At 35.7% G+C, this 16,238-nt stretch overlaps 1 protein-coding gene across 2 annotated transcripts in view; it reads left to right on the plus strand.

Annotated features, from left to right (window-relative positions):
• The window catches only part of LOC107681430 (retinol dehydrogenase 13-like), a 3,476-nt gene extending 2,495 nt beyond the window's left edge, over nucleotides 1-981 (plus strand). For both annotated transcript variants that reach the window (XM_016477733.1, XM_016477734.1), the window contains 3 exons: nucleotides 222-341; nucleotides 573-777; nucleotides 851-981. In XM_016477733.1, the coding sequence (XP_016333219.1) occupies nucleotides 222-341; nucleotides 573-777; nucleotides 851-956 (431 nt within the window). In that variant the 3' untranslated portion in view covers nucleotides 957-981. The remainder of the gene's footprint in view (nucleotides 1-221; nucleotides 342-572; nucleotides 778-850) is intronic.
• Nucleotides 982-16,238: the final 15,257 nt, after the last annotated feature.

Consider the following 16,238-nt stretch of genomic DNA (forward strand, 5'->3'; position numbering starts at 1 on the left):
ATATATATATATATACATACATACATACATACATACATACATACATAATAAATAAATAAATATAAATATACATAATAAATAAAAGTATTTATTCCTTTACAAAATAAAATCTTACTGATCCTAAACTTTTGAACAGTAGTTTAGATGTTAAAGTAAATATGCCACAAGGATGGAAACCTTTGAGTCAATATGTATCCATATTTGTCACTGTTTTCTAACAGGAAAGATTGAATTTGATGACCTGTTCTTTGACAAAAGGCCTTACAGTCCTTTGCTCAGCTATAAACAGAGTAAGCTGGCCAATGTACTTTTCTCTAGAGAGCTTGCACGAAGAATGAAAGGTAAAATATACTGCAGTTTTTGGTATAGCAAACTTGCTATAAAAATTAATTTGCAAGCTAATTAATAAACTAACAAAGTTGTTTGTTTATTTTGAGCAAAAAGTAAAGAGTATTCTATGTTTTAGTGTTCCGACTTGGTTGGTTTTGTCACATACTGTGGCCATGTGCCATGTGCAATCTAGTTTGTGACATATTCATATACAAATAAAGCAATTACATGAATACTCATAGGTACAGGAGTCTCCTCGTACTGCCTGCATCCAGGAGTGATTCGAACAGAGCTGATTAGGCATATTCTGGTACGGTTCCCAGTGCTGAAGATTATACTGTCTCTGCCCTGTATTCTGCTGATGAAAACTCCCTGGCAGGGTGCACAGACCTCTATCTACTGCGCTGTCACTGAGGGCTTAGAGAGCAAGTCTGGCTGCTACTTCAGGTAAATGCAATAATTTGTCACTTTGTCAGTCATTTGTAAACTCAGAATGTCTTGTGTATATGTGTTTGTGCAGTGATTGTGCTGAAAAAGACCCTGCACCAGAAGGAAAAGATGATGAAGTGGCAAGAAGGTTGTGGGAGGAAAGTGCTGGGCTGGTTGGACTAAACCCCCGCCGCTGATACGTCATACTCATAGACTGTTGCTTGGTCATACTACTACACTCTTCCTGACTGTAAGCACTCCACCTAGTGGTGATACCTGTCACCCCCAAACTCTGACCAGTGAGGTGGCCACAGATGTGAAGTCATGACAGAAATAGTGTCAAGGCAAATTACATGATTTGCATCAGAAGATGCATTTATTTGTCAGCCTTTTTTTTTTTTTTTGGAAAAGGATAATCAACAAAAAAGTCTTAGAGAATATAGCTGCCTTGCTGTGTTTTCTACAAAAATAAATAAAGATCTCATTCTTATCATCTGTACATATGTCAGATATATTAAACACTGACAGATTTAGGGAAAGAGCAAAAAGCAAATAGTGGATTGTTTGATAACCATCCAGCAATGAATTAGGTTTTTCAGACGGTTTGCTCTCAGGATTAATTCTTGATGACGTGATAGTGCACATTCTAGCACATTTTACATTGTGCCTATATCTTATTAGAACAAAGAATCTTTAAAAAAGAAACTACAGCTGTAGTGAGTCCAGTATGTGCATACCTATTTATATAGATTGTAATTATTATAATTTATATATAATTTAGCCAGTAGATGGCGTTGAAGATGTGCTTTTGGAAGCACTTGCCATGCTATGCATTCCCCCTACCTAAATTATGAAACTATCCCTTCACAATGGAGCACTGCAGGTCAATTGAAAGGAAATATATGATGTGATGGAAAGAAGCAGAGACTGAATCACATGATCGCCTTGTAATGTGGTTGTACATTTGCAGTTATGTCAATATAAAATATAAAACAGTCCAGCTCCTATTTTTCTTTATTTAATTTTGCTTTTTTCATTTTGATTGACATTACCAATGTCACTAAATTCCATAAATTCTATTTTAAAGTTGTCTGATTATTTTGCTTTCTATTTTTAAAAAACCCATTTGTAGCCATTTCATAGTTATTCATTTTTATTTATATTCTTTTATTGCTATGATTTTCCCTGCTAGCAAACAACAAGTCTGTCACTGAAGAGTTTCCTCCAGGGAATCATTTGTGTGTGAAGTTGGCTTCCAAATAGTTGAGTCATTTTCTTGTATTAATTTCTTTGTATGCCCATTACTGATTATAAGTGACTGGTAATGATGTGTATAGTGTCGCACATAACGGGCACAGGACAAAGATTTCACGTAAACATGATTAGTCAAAAAAAGTGATTAATCAGAGACTTCAAGGCATGATAATGCACAACACCCTCAGTCATTTCTGAGTGCTTTGCAACAGAGAATAAAGAGGATATCCAATTAGAAAACCATTGCTGGGACAATCAAACCATCAACTCCCAACCTAATTTAGCTTGTAGCATTAGCACATCATCTATGGTCAAAAAAGAGCATAATTCACTAAACTCATTCCATCATATAGCACTGTAATGCTCGTGAAGAGCTGAACCCAATCAATGAGCGCTCTGCATGTGTGGCCCCTGTGGGCAATGCCCTGCGCCTGCCTGTCTCCGCTGAAGAGCATTAGATGGAGATGTGCCATTTCTCTTGTACATTATTATAAGATAAAGCTAAACTAAAAAATTAAACAAAAATTTACTGTTCATATAAACAAAATAACTTTGTTTCACAAATCGAACAGATTTGCATTTTCTTGAATATCCATAATGTGCTGATATGATCAGTGGATGTAGTACAACGTGACATTCGTGCAGTTTGCTCTGAGTTTAGTTTGCATTGTAACCAATATGAATTTTGCATTCAAATGTGTGGTCTGATTACCTTTTTTTTTAGGGGAATTTTAGAGACGGCTCTCGCATCTGAAGTCATGAAGCTTATTTCCACCATGGAATAAAAATATACAAATGTTATTGCTTCTTTCTTTTTCCTTTTTTTGGACACAATTCAGACTTTTATTAGAATTCTTTTCTCAGAATTCTGAGTTAACATCTTGCAATTCTAACTTTTTTTTCTCCCTGGATTCTGAGTTCAGCTCACAGTTCTGTTTTTTTTTGTACACCTGAGCTGACCTGACTTGACTGCATGCATGCTCAGAATTCAGAGAAATAATAAAACAGAATTGTGAGATGTAAACTCAGAATGGGCGAAAAAAGTCAGAATCACGAGATGCAAACTCAGAATTCTGCTTAGAAAGTCCGAATCGATGTAAAAGATGTAAACTCAGAATGCTGGGAAAAAGTCTGAATTGTGAGATGTAAACTCAGAATTCTGAAAGAAACAAAATCACAATCACAGAATGTAAACCTAGCATTCAGGGGGGAAAAAATCAGAATCGCGAGATATAAACTCAGAATTCTGAGAAAAAAAAGTCAGAATCAAGAAATATAAACTCAGAATTCTGAGGAAAAGTCTGAATCGTGAAATGTAAACTCAAAATTCTGAGAAAAAAAAGTCACAATCACAGATTGTAAACCTAGAATTCTAATAAAAAGTCAGAATTGTGAGATATAAACTAAGTTCTGACAAATAAGTCAGAACATGAAATGTAAACTCACACTTCTAAGAAAAAAGTCAGAATCATGAATGTAAACTCAGATTTATGAGAAAAAGTCAGAATTTTGAGATAACTGTATAAACTTGAAATTGCAAGAAAAAAGTCGCAATTACCTTTTTTAGTTTTTATTCCGTAATGGAAATAAGCTTCCATAATACTGGTCAGCGAAACATAAATACAAACTTACACCAGGGATAGTTCACCCTCATGATGTTCCAAACCTGTATGACTGTCCTTTTAAAAGTGAGTCAAAACTATGATACACTTCATTAACAATACAGACATGAGCAAGTCTACAATTCTGAATCGCTGTGTTCTTATAAAACGACGTCATCGTGGCCATCTCTGTTTGTTTTGCCCCAGGGGTTAATGTTGTGCGCAACCCCCTACATTATGCCTTGATAAGGCTTTTGGGAGGGTTTGTGGGAAATGGGAGGGCCGTAGTAGAACCTCAATGGAGACCAGTTGAGCACTGAAAGGATCATAAAAGCTTCATGTTCCTGAGTCCCAGTGTGGTTGGCTACAAGAGCCAAGGGGTCACGACAACTGCTGACCCATTCTGTTGACTCGTCTGTTAGGGGCCCCATTAAATTCAGCCCTTCACTAGCTCTGAGGGAATTTGATTCAGCTTAACTGCTGTGTTTTTCTGGCCAACTTAGTGCTGGAATGCAGCAGACCCGATAATAATTGTACACGGAGAGGTCTTTCATTCGAAAGAATGGACTAGTGTACAGGACTCCATTCCCGGGAAAGCCGGTCTGATTTGCACCGCCTTAGGGGTCATCGTCAGTCTCTCTGTTATTTATGAGTTTCCCTGTACACACACACACACACACACACTACCTCTAAAGCTATCTGAACCAGGGGCTGCTGGCACAAAGGGAACTACTAATAAAAATAGCCAAGGGACACAGAGAGGGAGGTATAAGATGAGGAATATCTCACTCTATTGCTCACAAAGGAACTGTTTTTATCTCGGGAGATAATCAGTTTGGCGAGAACCGCCATGCATAACTGTCCGTTGAAACCTGAGAGCTCATCTTCCTGATCTTGGATTCGACTACAGTAAACATACTGCGACCATAAGGGAAGGTGGAGGGCATGTCGGGGCGGTGGGCCAGGGGCGAGAACAGGTGTGGGAGAGTGAAATCTGAGAAGGAAAACCGACAGTTATCACCAACAGCTGATGAGATAGCACAGTCATCCACTGGCTGCTTACTCAGCATGAAACCCCCTGCAAATACACCTGCTTTGGGATTTTAAGATCTGTGAAGATACAAATGTGAATGTTTGTACTTGTTTCGCTATAGCTGTCAGGGCCAAAATGACCTCACAATATGTCCTCTGATTCTCCAACAACAAGACCCAAAATTTGAGGTAATATGTGGCATTTCATTAACTTCTAAAATGAATTATATGTATGTAACTGAACTAAAATAAAATCAAAATTTGTAGTGCCTTGGTGAAAAGCAATAGTTCTATATTTTCTTCAGCATTATGATCAATACTGATGCATTTTTAGTCCTAAAAAATGGCAATTAATAAAGTAAATAATCCAAAATAAAATAATTAATATTTGATCAATTATACAAAATACATTTAAATACAAATAAAATAATTACATTACAAAATAAAATATGAGCAACTGAAAGTAAGAATGGAGAAAAAAAATATTGAAAAAGTCAAGTTTTACAAATACACCAACAAGCTTGGCTGTGTGTTTGCATGTGTTACCGATTGAAATGTCACACAATATGATCAAATATTTGCAGTACTATTATGCTATGCTGATCAGGGTTATTATCATTAACTAAAATTAAAACCGTAAAAAAACAACATTAACTGAAATAAAATAAAAATATATGTATAAGAATATACATTATTTTATTTCAGCTATAGTTTCAAAGCCATCATTTCTCATTTTCTTTTAGTTTAACTTGAAGTAATAAAATAAATAAACTAAAAGTGAAAAAAACGTATTTTTTAAAAACCAAAAATTTGTAAAATTAAAATAAAAATGGTATAAAAACTAATTAAAAATATAATAGTATATTGATATTGATATGATATAGACTGATATAAGTTTATAATACAAAAAAAAAAAATCCAGCTGAGAGGTATCTACCTCAAACATCCTTCTTCCTTGCTGTTCTTTGTGAAGGATAAGTTACACAGAACAAGAGTGTAATCATACCCAGCATCCCAGCAGCTTCTCACATGGCCTGAATCTGCAGTGGTCTGATGGGAGTTTAAGCTGGGCTCTTTAGAGGAAGGCGGCAGATCAGGGCTGCTGTGTAATTAACGCTGATCTCTAACGGCAGCTTGCAGCTGCTTGGGTACAGTAATCACTGCAGACTGCTTTGTGCTATACAGACACATGTGGGCATGCTCACAAATACAGTATGAGTGCTAGAAACAACTGGCTGCATGCTTTTACAAATGCAGGTCAGTATGCCTTGACAAACACACACAAGGATCCGTGGTATCTAGTGAGTGTTGTGCTTTTGAACTTTGAGACCTTTCTTAATGAAACTTTCTGATGTTCCGGCAGCTGTCTAGCACATTTGGTCCCCACAATGTACCATAAACAAGTACACACACACACACACACACACACACACACACACACACACACACACACACACACACTACCTTTTAAAAGTTTGAGGTTTTGCTGCTCAAGAAACATTTCTTATTACTATCAATGTTCAATAAATGAGAACAGTTGTGCAGTAAATACTATTATGGTATATATTTACATGTTATACAAATGTCTTTCACAATTTAAATAATTTATTATTAATCATTTTGAATTAATCATTTATTATTATATGGACTTGTACATTTTATGGGCATTTTTATGAGGCATCTGAAAAAGTCTTTTTTCTAGAGCTTACACTGTAAAATCGAATTAGTTGGGCTTACTTAAAAAAAGCATGCAAACCGACTGCCTTGAAAAAACTAAGTCAAGTGAAATAGGAATAGTATGTTGTACTGACAAATGCTTAGTTAGTATAGCTTACTTCCACGAGTGTTCTAGTAACTAAAAAAAGAACTGTTGGGGGGTACTCGATCCTTCCATTTAGGTTTACTCATGACTTAGTATAGCGATTATATAAACCCAAATAAAAGCAGTTCAGGGTATTTATGAAAAACTAAATTTGATAAAGTTGTTTAATAAACACACACAATAATTGCACTAATGCTTTAATTAGAAGATCGGTCACTTTCTAAAAGCAACCTATTTATTATTTTTCTTCCTTTGAAATCAAATAACTCTGACTTCATAATGCATTACTGCATTAACAGGAAGAAAATTATAGTAATGTAAACCAAGTTCAAAGTGCCCAACCAAAGGGAACGCTAATCACTATAATGGTAAATTTAAAAAAACCCCACATTTTAGGAAAATCAACATCAATTTATGAAGTCAGCTTATGTGATGTTCTCTCAAATATTTCAGTTGTATTGAAAATTCAACATTCAAGATGACTTTGGGAAACGAGTTAATGCAACTAGTGAAAGATAACTGCAGACATGGAGGAAATGGGTGAAAAGTTTATTAAGACTATTTTTCTTTTCTTCTTCTTCTGTTGTTATGTTGCACATTAGCAACATATTAGTGCACGGCTGCCTCTCACTGGTTTATTAATGTCATTGGTTCCTTTGTGGCTACTTGAATATTTTAAGTAAGTGTCACTCAAAACAGTAAGTAAATTGTTTTATTTGCCTTGAAAGTAGCTGTAACTTAATAAAACCTAGTAAGTATAACAACTAAGTAAAGATAACTAACTAAATCTAAGTAAGGTAAACTATTGGATTTTACAGTGTACTGTATGCTGACTATCGTTATTTTGGAAGAGTGATATTCATTTATTGTGGCTTTCTTTCCCGGCATTATGATCAATACTGATGCATTTTTAATCCTATCCATTTAGACCTAATCAACCTCTTAGACATCTTTCAAATGGACCAGGAAGTAAAGCTCCTGACTGTAAATCTACATTCCTTTTATTGTGGTAATTACTAGAGAACAACCCAACAACAGTGTACCACAAACTACTAACTAACCACTAACGTTACCAATTTCACTACTAAAACAAGTGCTGTGGCCTTTAGTGTTTAGAATGAGTGCTGAATGCTCATAATTAGAGCTGTGTGTGGAAAAAAAGTAATGTCCCAATAATTAATCATTATGATTATTAGATTAGCCATAATTATTAAAATTGAATGATACTTCAAATCATGTGGATTGTTCAGACTTATGAATTTCACATTATTTAGTATTTACATTCACATTTTTTTTACATTTTACCTTTGGTACCACACAATTAATAACAGTACTAAATATTCATCCTTGACTACTAGTGACTACAGTAACTAAAATAAGTGTCTTTATAATTAAAAACCGAATCAAAATTATGCTTCATCTCATCCATCTTTTTCCAGATAGGACAGATTCATAAAAAAATCTCAAATTTGGTTTAATTTCAAGCTCAGATGTTGACTGAAAGTCACTGTGACTTTGGTGCATGATCACAGGCCTTGTAATGAGTGAGAGAGAAGGCTGTATTGATCTCCAGAGCTTCGATTGCATTATCTAACCTAATGTAGCCGGCAGACATTTTCAAGTGACCACACTGTGCTCTAAATGGAAAAACACAAAACTGTGTCTGTCTGTGATGGAGAAAGATCACATGGCACACAACAGAGCTGTGCTGCAGTGGAGCAGGTCAATATCTCAAACCCAGTGACCTGGCTTGAACTGACTGGACAAGGTAGTGCCAATGTAACAATATCAGGTTACGTTTTGTTATTGTATATATAAAAATTTGCATGTTGAGTGAATAAAAATGATTTTTATTACCTCTAGCCAATTATAAAACACAGATGTTTAGCTATATTCAACATTCTATGAGGGTCTGGGAAGATAATATAAAAAAGTTTGGGGTCTCTTATGCTCACCAGTGCCGCATTTATTTCATTAAACTGCAGTAAAAACAGTAATATTTTATAGTATTTTTAAAATTTTAATACTTTACAATATTAATATATTAATTAATTCCTGTGACGGCAAGGCAGAATATTCAGCAGTCATTACTTCAGTGTCACATGATCTTTCAGAAATACTTTGGTGCTCAAGAAACATTTCTTTTAATATTTTTGTGTAAACCATGATTATTTTTTCAGGATTCTATTTAGGATTATATATATTTTGCACTGTAACATGATTTCCATTATAATTAAGTACACTTGGCTTTCAGATTCTCACAATATAACATGAGAAATTTACATTTTTATTCAAATCATCACAAATAAATTCAATACAGCAATGGTATGATATATATGTAGGCATGAAGCTAGTTTTTTTTCACATTATGTTAGAGAGTTTTTGCTTTTTTTGGACATTTCTTGCGAGATTCACCTGAACACTCTTTCTGTGAGATTTCTTAGATTATTCTACGCTGACTATTGTTGTTCTGTCTTTTCATGACATTTCCAAATTTTTGAGCTATTTAAATACATAATCTGAGAATTGTCATGAAGTGTTACCACATCTAGCTTTTTGATACTGGTTTGCTTCGATTTCCTGGGTCTGTAAAGGTTAAAACCCCCTGCTCTAAATGGTATAGTTTTATTTCTGGTATATGATGGATTGGTCTAATGACAAGACAGGATCTCTAAAGGATGAGTGAGAGGGCACAGCTGGCACAGCTCCCTTTTTAAAGCTTATAAATAATGTGCAACCCAATAAAAGATGCTTAAATTATAAATGAGGGGCACTCAGATCACACATAAACCTGCAATGCTAAAATACAAGCCTAAAATGACACAGTGTTGAACAGGATGCACGGCAGATTTTGATACCGGCTCCAGATCCTCATTAAAGCCTGAAGTGAATATAATAGAAATTGCAACGAAGCATAAAAAGAATGATGCTTATGTCATAAAATGCTGATAGACCTTTTATGAGAAAGATGGTTCTTGTAATTTCACTGTGTGCCTATGCATGAAATGTGATATTGTTTCTAGAATATTACATGATCTAGCAAAGGTTCAGTAACTCCTTGATGGTACATATTGTTCAGTGCTGCAAAGCATGTAGAAATCTGGGTGCTAAGAGAGAGAATGAACAAACCTGTGTGCATTTCTGCTATTTCCTGAAACCACAGTGAGACTCGGAAAATGAAACTGCCGCTATTCTTCTATTGTTCCGATGAATAGTGCCGAAATGTTTTCAAGAGAGATAGCAGGCAGGAGAGAGTGTCACTAAAGGTCCCTGACATTGGCCTACTTTATAATTGATCGGTCTCCAGAGTTGAATTTCATGGCTAGCATTACAAGATCCAGTCGTATCCCCTTCAGCTAAAGCTACGCTAGTGTCAGAGCACAAGCAATCCATCTTTTGTCCAAAACTCTCTCTAACTACCAGAAGATTCTCTTGCACCGGTATTGGATATGTAGAACTAAGCATTAATTGAATTAATAACAGATTTTTCTTGTCTGTGAACATTTGGATATACTGGACTGTTGTAATGTGACACTTCAGATTGCTAATGACACTTTGCACTCAAAAGTGCTCTTCACAGGTTTTCGTGTTAACTGGAGTAAGGCATTACAGTAATGTCTTGCCCTGAGACTAACAGACTGTGCAAAAAAGTTTTTGTTACTGAAAAACACAAAATAAAATAATAGCATCTGTTATTTCATACAGGTTACAGGCCCAGGGGAAAATCAGCAAAAAAATAAATATATAAACAACAGTAATAATTAAAAAAATTAATAAAGAAATGTATTTATTTTGTAATTATTTAATTATTTAAATTGTATGATTAATTTTAAAAATTATTTTTAATACTTCAGTGGTATTTAGTAAATTTATTTTTAAAGTGGCATAATTTTAATTAGAAATTAAGATTTAAATAGTTTTACACATTTTATGAACAAGGTCAAAAGTATGGGAGCCCGTTTCCGCCACTGAATAAAAAAAATAAAAAGGTAATAGCGACTTTTTATCTCACGATTCTGACTATCCGACTGGGAAATTACATCTCGCAATTCGGACTTTTTTCTCAGAATTGTGAGATATAAACTCGCAATTGCGAGTTATAAAGTCAGAATTGCGAGATATAAACTTATAAATTTGCAATTCTGAGAACATAGTCTTTTTTCTCCTCAGAACTGGACTTTATTACTCGCAATTGCGAGTTTATATCTTGCAATTGTGAGAAAAAAAGTCAGAACTGTATATATATTGTACAGAGTTTATATCTTGCAATTGCGAGTTTCCCACAATTCTGACTTCATATCTCACAATTCTGACTTTATATCTCACAATTCTGACTTTATATCTCGCAATTCTTAGAAAAAAGTCAGAATCGCGAGATGTAAACTCGTAATTGTGAGAAAAAATTGAGATAAAAAGTCGTAATTACCTTTTTTATTTTTTATTCAGTGGCAAAAATGGGCTTCTATACAAAAGTATACCAATGTTGTTTTTTTTTGTCCCAGGGCACACAGAGCAGTAAATATTGTTGCATAACTGGCTTGATATACGAATCTAAGTCAAATACAGAAAGAATGCTCTGTACCTTTGAAAGACAGCATCAGTTTTATAGCACAGTAGCCTCTGTTACACTCCCAAATCCACCTGCTTTCATTTATAATCCCAACGAAGCTGGGACATTTGCTCAAGAGTCCATTCTCCATGCGATTAGCATTGCATGACCCTCTGATGTAATGAATAGAGTGAAACAACATGCTGTTGTGGTTCTGGAACTAAATGTAGAAGCAGCTGCTCTTTTGTATGCAACATCAGTCATATTGTTTCCTTCTCAGTGCAATTTTGAATCAATCTAATCAATCAGTTCAAGAGCCTGTCGGAAAAGAGAATGTGAAACGGACTTAACCCTGACCCTGGTTATGTTTTCGATGGTAAAGTGCTCCTGTGTCGCAGGGCATTTTGAAGTGGTGAAATCAGACCCCCTGTGTCTGATATTTCCTGAAAATGTCAGTGGGACAACAAGTCTGAAAAAGGATACAGTTCCACAACTCACTCTACACTAACATTTTACTACCTGGTCACTCAAAGGTTGACGAGTAGATTCATCAGTGTAAAGGAGATTAGGTTTCACTGAATGTTTCATTGACTAGTGTAAGGTAACAATACAAATGACAGAGAGCCAACAGTCTTTCTCTGAAGTGATGGGTATATTTCACAAAGTTAGTCACCTGACTTTGTATTATAAAAAAAAAAGAAAGAATTAATGCAGTCAAAGTGAACAATTTTTCCCTGTTAGATGATAAAACGAGAAAAGAAACATACAGTGAAGAAGGATAAATACTACTAACTTACTAAAAAGTAAGCACTAAAGGCGTACTGGAGGCTGCACATTGTCCTGTCCAAACTAAAACAACAAGCCAATTAGGGTGGAGTGGCTTTTATTATTGCGGCTACTTTTCTGTCGAATCAGCCCCCGCGGAATGAGGATGTGGGACGGAGTGTCGTGATTGTCTGTCTGTGTCAGCACAGTTGAAATGCCACTTTGAATTTGAAGGCTTTATTTCACATTCCACTTTCACTCTGGGCTGCTGTAAACCTCCTAAACCAGTCTCAAAAACTCTTGCCTTTAAACTTAAGTATATGTTTCTGTCCTGTGCGAGTGACCAATGGTCAGAGTTACTAAACATTTAGCTTCATTTGGATGAAGAAAACTTGAGAGAAGACCATAAACACGGGAAAAGAACCCGTCATCTCCTTATAACAACACAGCTAACATTTCAATTATAATTCCAGCACTTAAAGAATTAAAGGGATAGTTCATCCAAAAATGAACATTGTTATCATTTACTCATTCTTAAAGGGGTCATATGATGCGATTTCAATTTTTCCTTTCTCTTTGAAGTGTTACAAGCTCTTGGTGCATAAAAAAGATCTGTAAAGTTGCAAAGACTAGTCTCAAATCCAAAGAGATATTCTTTTTAAAAGTTAAGAGTCAACCACGCCTACCTAAAATGGCTCGTTCTAACACGCCCCCACATATCTACGTCACTATGTGGGAAGATTTGCATAACGCCGCCCAAATGTTCACGCAAAGAAAGAAGGCGTAACTTTTATTCTCACTGTAGTCCCGCCATGTCGTGAAGATGCTGAGTGTTTCGTTGTGAATCCGCCGGCCGCCGCTCACTCAAGCCCGCCGTGTGTGACGCTGTGAAAGCAAAACTACTTTGGCCTTCCAAAAGAGGACACGACTAGAAATCAGTGGTTAAGTTGTATTTACAACACTGTTCCAGAACACTTCAACCCAAATATTCAGATGTGTGCAGCACATTTTATGGAGGACTGTTTCCTGATCCTGGTAGAGTAGACTACAATGCCGGTTGTTCTGACTCACAGACTGTAAGTACGTTTTCATTTAAAGGATTTGCCACTGATGATTCAAACGCGAGTTTTGAGCAGTGTAGAGTAGCGCTTGTTGTTTGTCATTTCTCCGATCACAAATGCAGACATGGTTTTATGTTTACGCGGCGCGATGCAACACAACGCGTAAAAAGACAGTATAAGTCATTATAATCCGTAATTATGTCCCCATTGGATGCAACAAATGCCTCGTTTGTAATGGATTTGAATGTTTTTGTCTCGTAGCTCCGGCCGGGACACGGCATCACAGTATGTTAAGGGGCGTAACATTTCCGTCACACGCTTGAGGTATTCGGCCAATCACAACGCACTGGATAGCTGGCCAATCACAGCACACCTCGCTTTTCAGACGTTTTTTTAACCTTAAACCGCAAAAACACATTTAATTACACCAAATACACAAAATAATGTTCTTTTTAGCAACATCATATGACCCCTTTAAACCTGTACTATCCAATCTCATGTAATTTCAGTGCCTTTAGTGGTATTTAATTGGTATTTCAGAAGACCAGAACCTGTGATCATATTTTTGAATTCAATCAGCTTTGTAGTATCTTGTGGCTGAGGTCAAATGCTAGCCTCCAAGCAGCATGGCAACATCTGGTCATTATATAGTTGTTTGCTTGGATCAATTTCTTCTCTGCATCCGTCACGAGATTCCACTGTAAATTACTACACTTGCATCTGTTTCTTCTCAAATCTGGAGACAGATTGGATTCTTCTATTCTTGATCACTTTTATTCTGCACCAATGAAGGTATCGAGATCTGGCATGCATTCTCTATCTCAATCTCTTACAAGTGGTGTCTGCATTGTGGCCTACATTTCTCATCTGGAGTGTAATCTCCACCCAAGACTATCCAGCGGTGCAATAGTGGCTCATGTTGGGACCCGTCGCATCATCAGATGTGATTGTGGTGCTCAATCCACTGTTGTCCTACAAATCAATATAAAAACAAGCTAATAACACAAATCTAACCTGGAAATCAATGGAGCTTTTAGCACTCAAAGGCAGATGAGAATGTTACTGTGCCTCTATATAAAAAGGAAATAACCAACATTAAATTTCAGATTTAAATAAAAAAATATATTGTTTCAAAAACTGGATTTAATTATGTGTTGGCATTGAATGTTCCACTTTTTCTTAATTTGTTAAATATTGCAAGAATGCAGCTTTATTTATGCAGCTAGGTAAAATGGGAATATTCATATATGCACCGTATTACCAGTAGGAACTAATTACTAGCAGTTCATATCTGTGACAATTTTTTTTAAAGATTGTGTAGTTCTTCAATTGCAGCATATATGAATTTTAATAAATGTTGTTTAAATACATTCACTTTTAGGATGGATGAAGCATAAAATAAGATGATATTAAAATGATTTGATCTGTGCTCCATCATGAAATTACAAAAAAACTGTCCCACTTTAGCATAGTTCACCTCATTTTGCATTTTGTATGCCATTACAAATGTTTCAATGCACTTTGCAACACAACTACACCCAAACACTGACCTGAATCTGCTCAAAACAGATCTGTACACAGCGTATCCTTTCAAATCATAGAATATGTTATAATCTTGACCAATCAGCGGTGAGGAACCAGGCTAGCACACCTTGCCATGAGTTTGCCATCAGGTCACTGCAGGCCACAGCATGACAGACTGCTGATAACACAACACGTTCTGATGCAGAGCGGTCTCTTTATACAGAATACGGATGACCTTTTAATCACAATAAAGTGGGCCTGAGCACTGTATAAGACGTCTGTTCATGTCTCATGGTGCTTATGGGAACTCTTGAACTGATCAAGTATGATAAGGTAGCATTCATCTTAGGACAGAGATGATTAGCAGCACAAAATTACTGATTATATGTCTAGCTCTTCACATGGACAATTTAACCTGATGAGAAAAGTGACCTCAAGACTTGTGGCTGTTTATTTGTCTTCTTTTTTCTCGGCAGCAGTTGAAAGCCTTATGAGAGGCCACTCTGTAAGCTGATTTCTGCTGCAGTTGCGCAAGAGCTCTATTTAAACTGGGACAGCGCGTCATTACAATGATGCTACTGTATGATTACCTGGGTTTATAAAAGCCAGCACTAACTAAAAAATGGGTATTTATGCAAGGACTAGAAAACTATTTCACATAAAATGACTATGCAGAAAAATTCAGTTATACTTGGAATATATATTTTGTGTTTTAGCAATTGATTAAAAGCATTACATATTAACAACTTACAGAAAGAAAGAAGATTTGCACCATTTTTCTTGTTTTAGATGTGCTAGATTGCACCATTTTGTTGTTTTCAGCCCATTCCTAGATGGATTTGCTGAAAGCCTCTTGTTGTAGCCAAGCAGAAAGATTGCGTGGTGAATACTGATCTCAAGGAATGAATTCTTACAGCAATGCACACAAAAAGCACCTTCATTTCCTAAATGGCAAATGACAGCACTGAGAATTCAACACATACTGGAGTGAATTACACTTACATTTCTTACCATTCAATAAATAACTAGAATAGAAGACCCTGATGAATTTTTACACCCCATATGAGAGCTGTCTTTGCTTCCTGTTAACAGACAGGAACAGACTGTTTGAACAAACTGTAACAGACTCAGTTTAACAGATAACCAGCCAGTCATCCTGTACCATACCTCTGAAAACAGCCGCTCTGACTGACCCATATTGAGCCTATGTTATGCTAACCATGTTTTCAGCTTGACTTAAATTTTGCATCGCTATCATGAATAATAAAGCTGCATAACATGTTTGTGTTTGCATTTGTAATTATACATTTATTTTATATTTTAACATTTATCCAGCTATTATGTTAACCTTGTCGGGTAACCTAATAATTTCTCTCTAAAAACATAGTAGGTAGGGGGGCATTGCAGACACAAGCTTATCAAGGCGTTATGCATGACTATTTTTAAACTCTTAAGAAGGGCCATGATGGGTTTAAGACGACAGGTGGACATGTTTCTATTGCTGCTGAGTTACATCACTTTACGGGAGCATTATCCCAACACCTCACCGGCAGCCTGTCATGAGTTGTTGGTCTGTAAGAATGGAAGTGCAAAAAGTTCTTTTTAATCTGCATTCAAGAATTCCTCATTTACCAGTCATATTTATATATTTGTATGTATATATTTTATATCAAATGGAGATTCAAGAAATTAAAAATATTAATATATCAATAAATAAATTTATTTATAAGTAGCGCTGGGCAACGATTAATCAGGATTAATCGCAAACAAAAGAAAAGTTTTTGTTTATATGTGTGTGTACTGTGTATATTTATTATGTATATATAAATACACACACATACAGTATACAGTATAGTGAAAAAGTGTTGGCC

The sequence above is a fragment of the Sinocyclocheilus anshuiensis genome, unplaced genomic scaffold, assembly GCF_001515605.1.
Source record: "Sinocyclocheilus anshuiensis isolate Anshui unplaced genomic scaffold, SAMN03320099.WGS_v1.1 scaffold2066, whole genome shotgun sequence".
NCBI classification, from domain to species: domain Eukaryota; kingdom Metazoa; phylum Chordata; class Actinopteri; order Cypriniformes; family Cyprinidae; genus Sinocyclocheilus; species Sinocyclocheilus anshuiensis.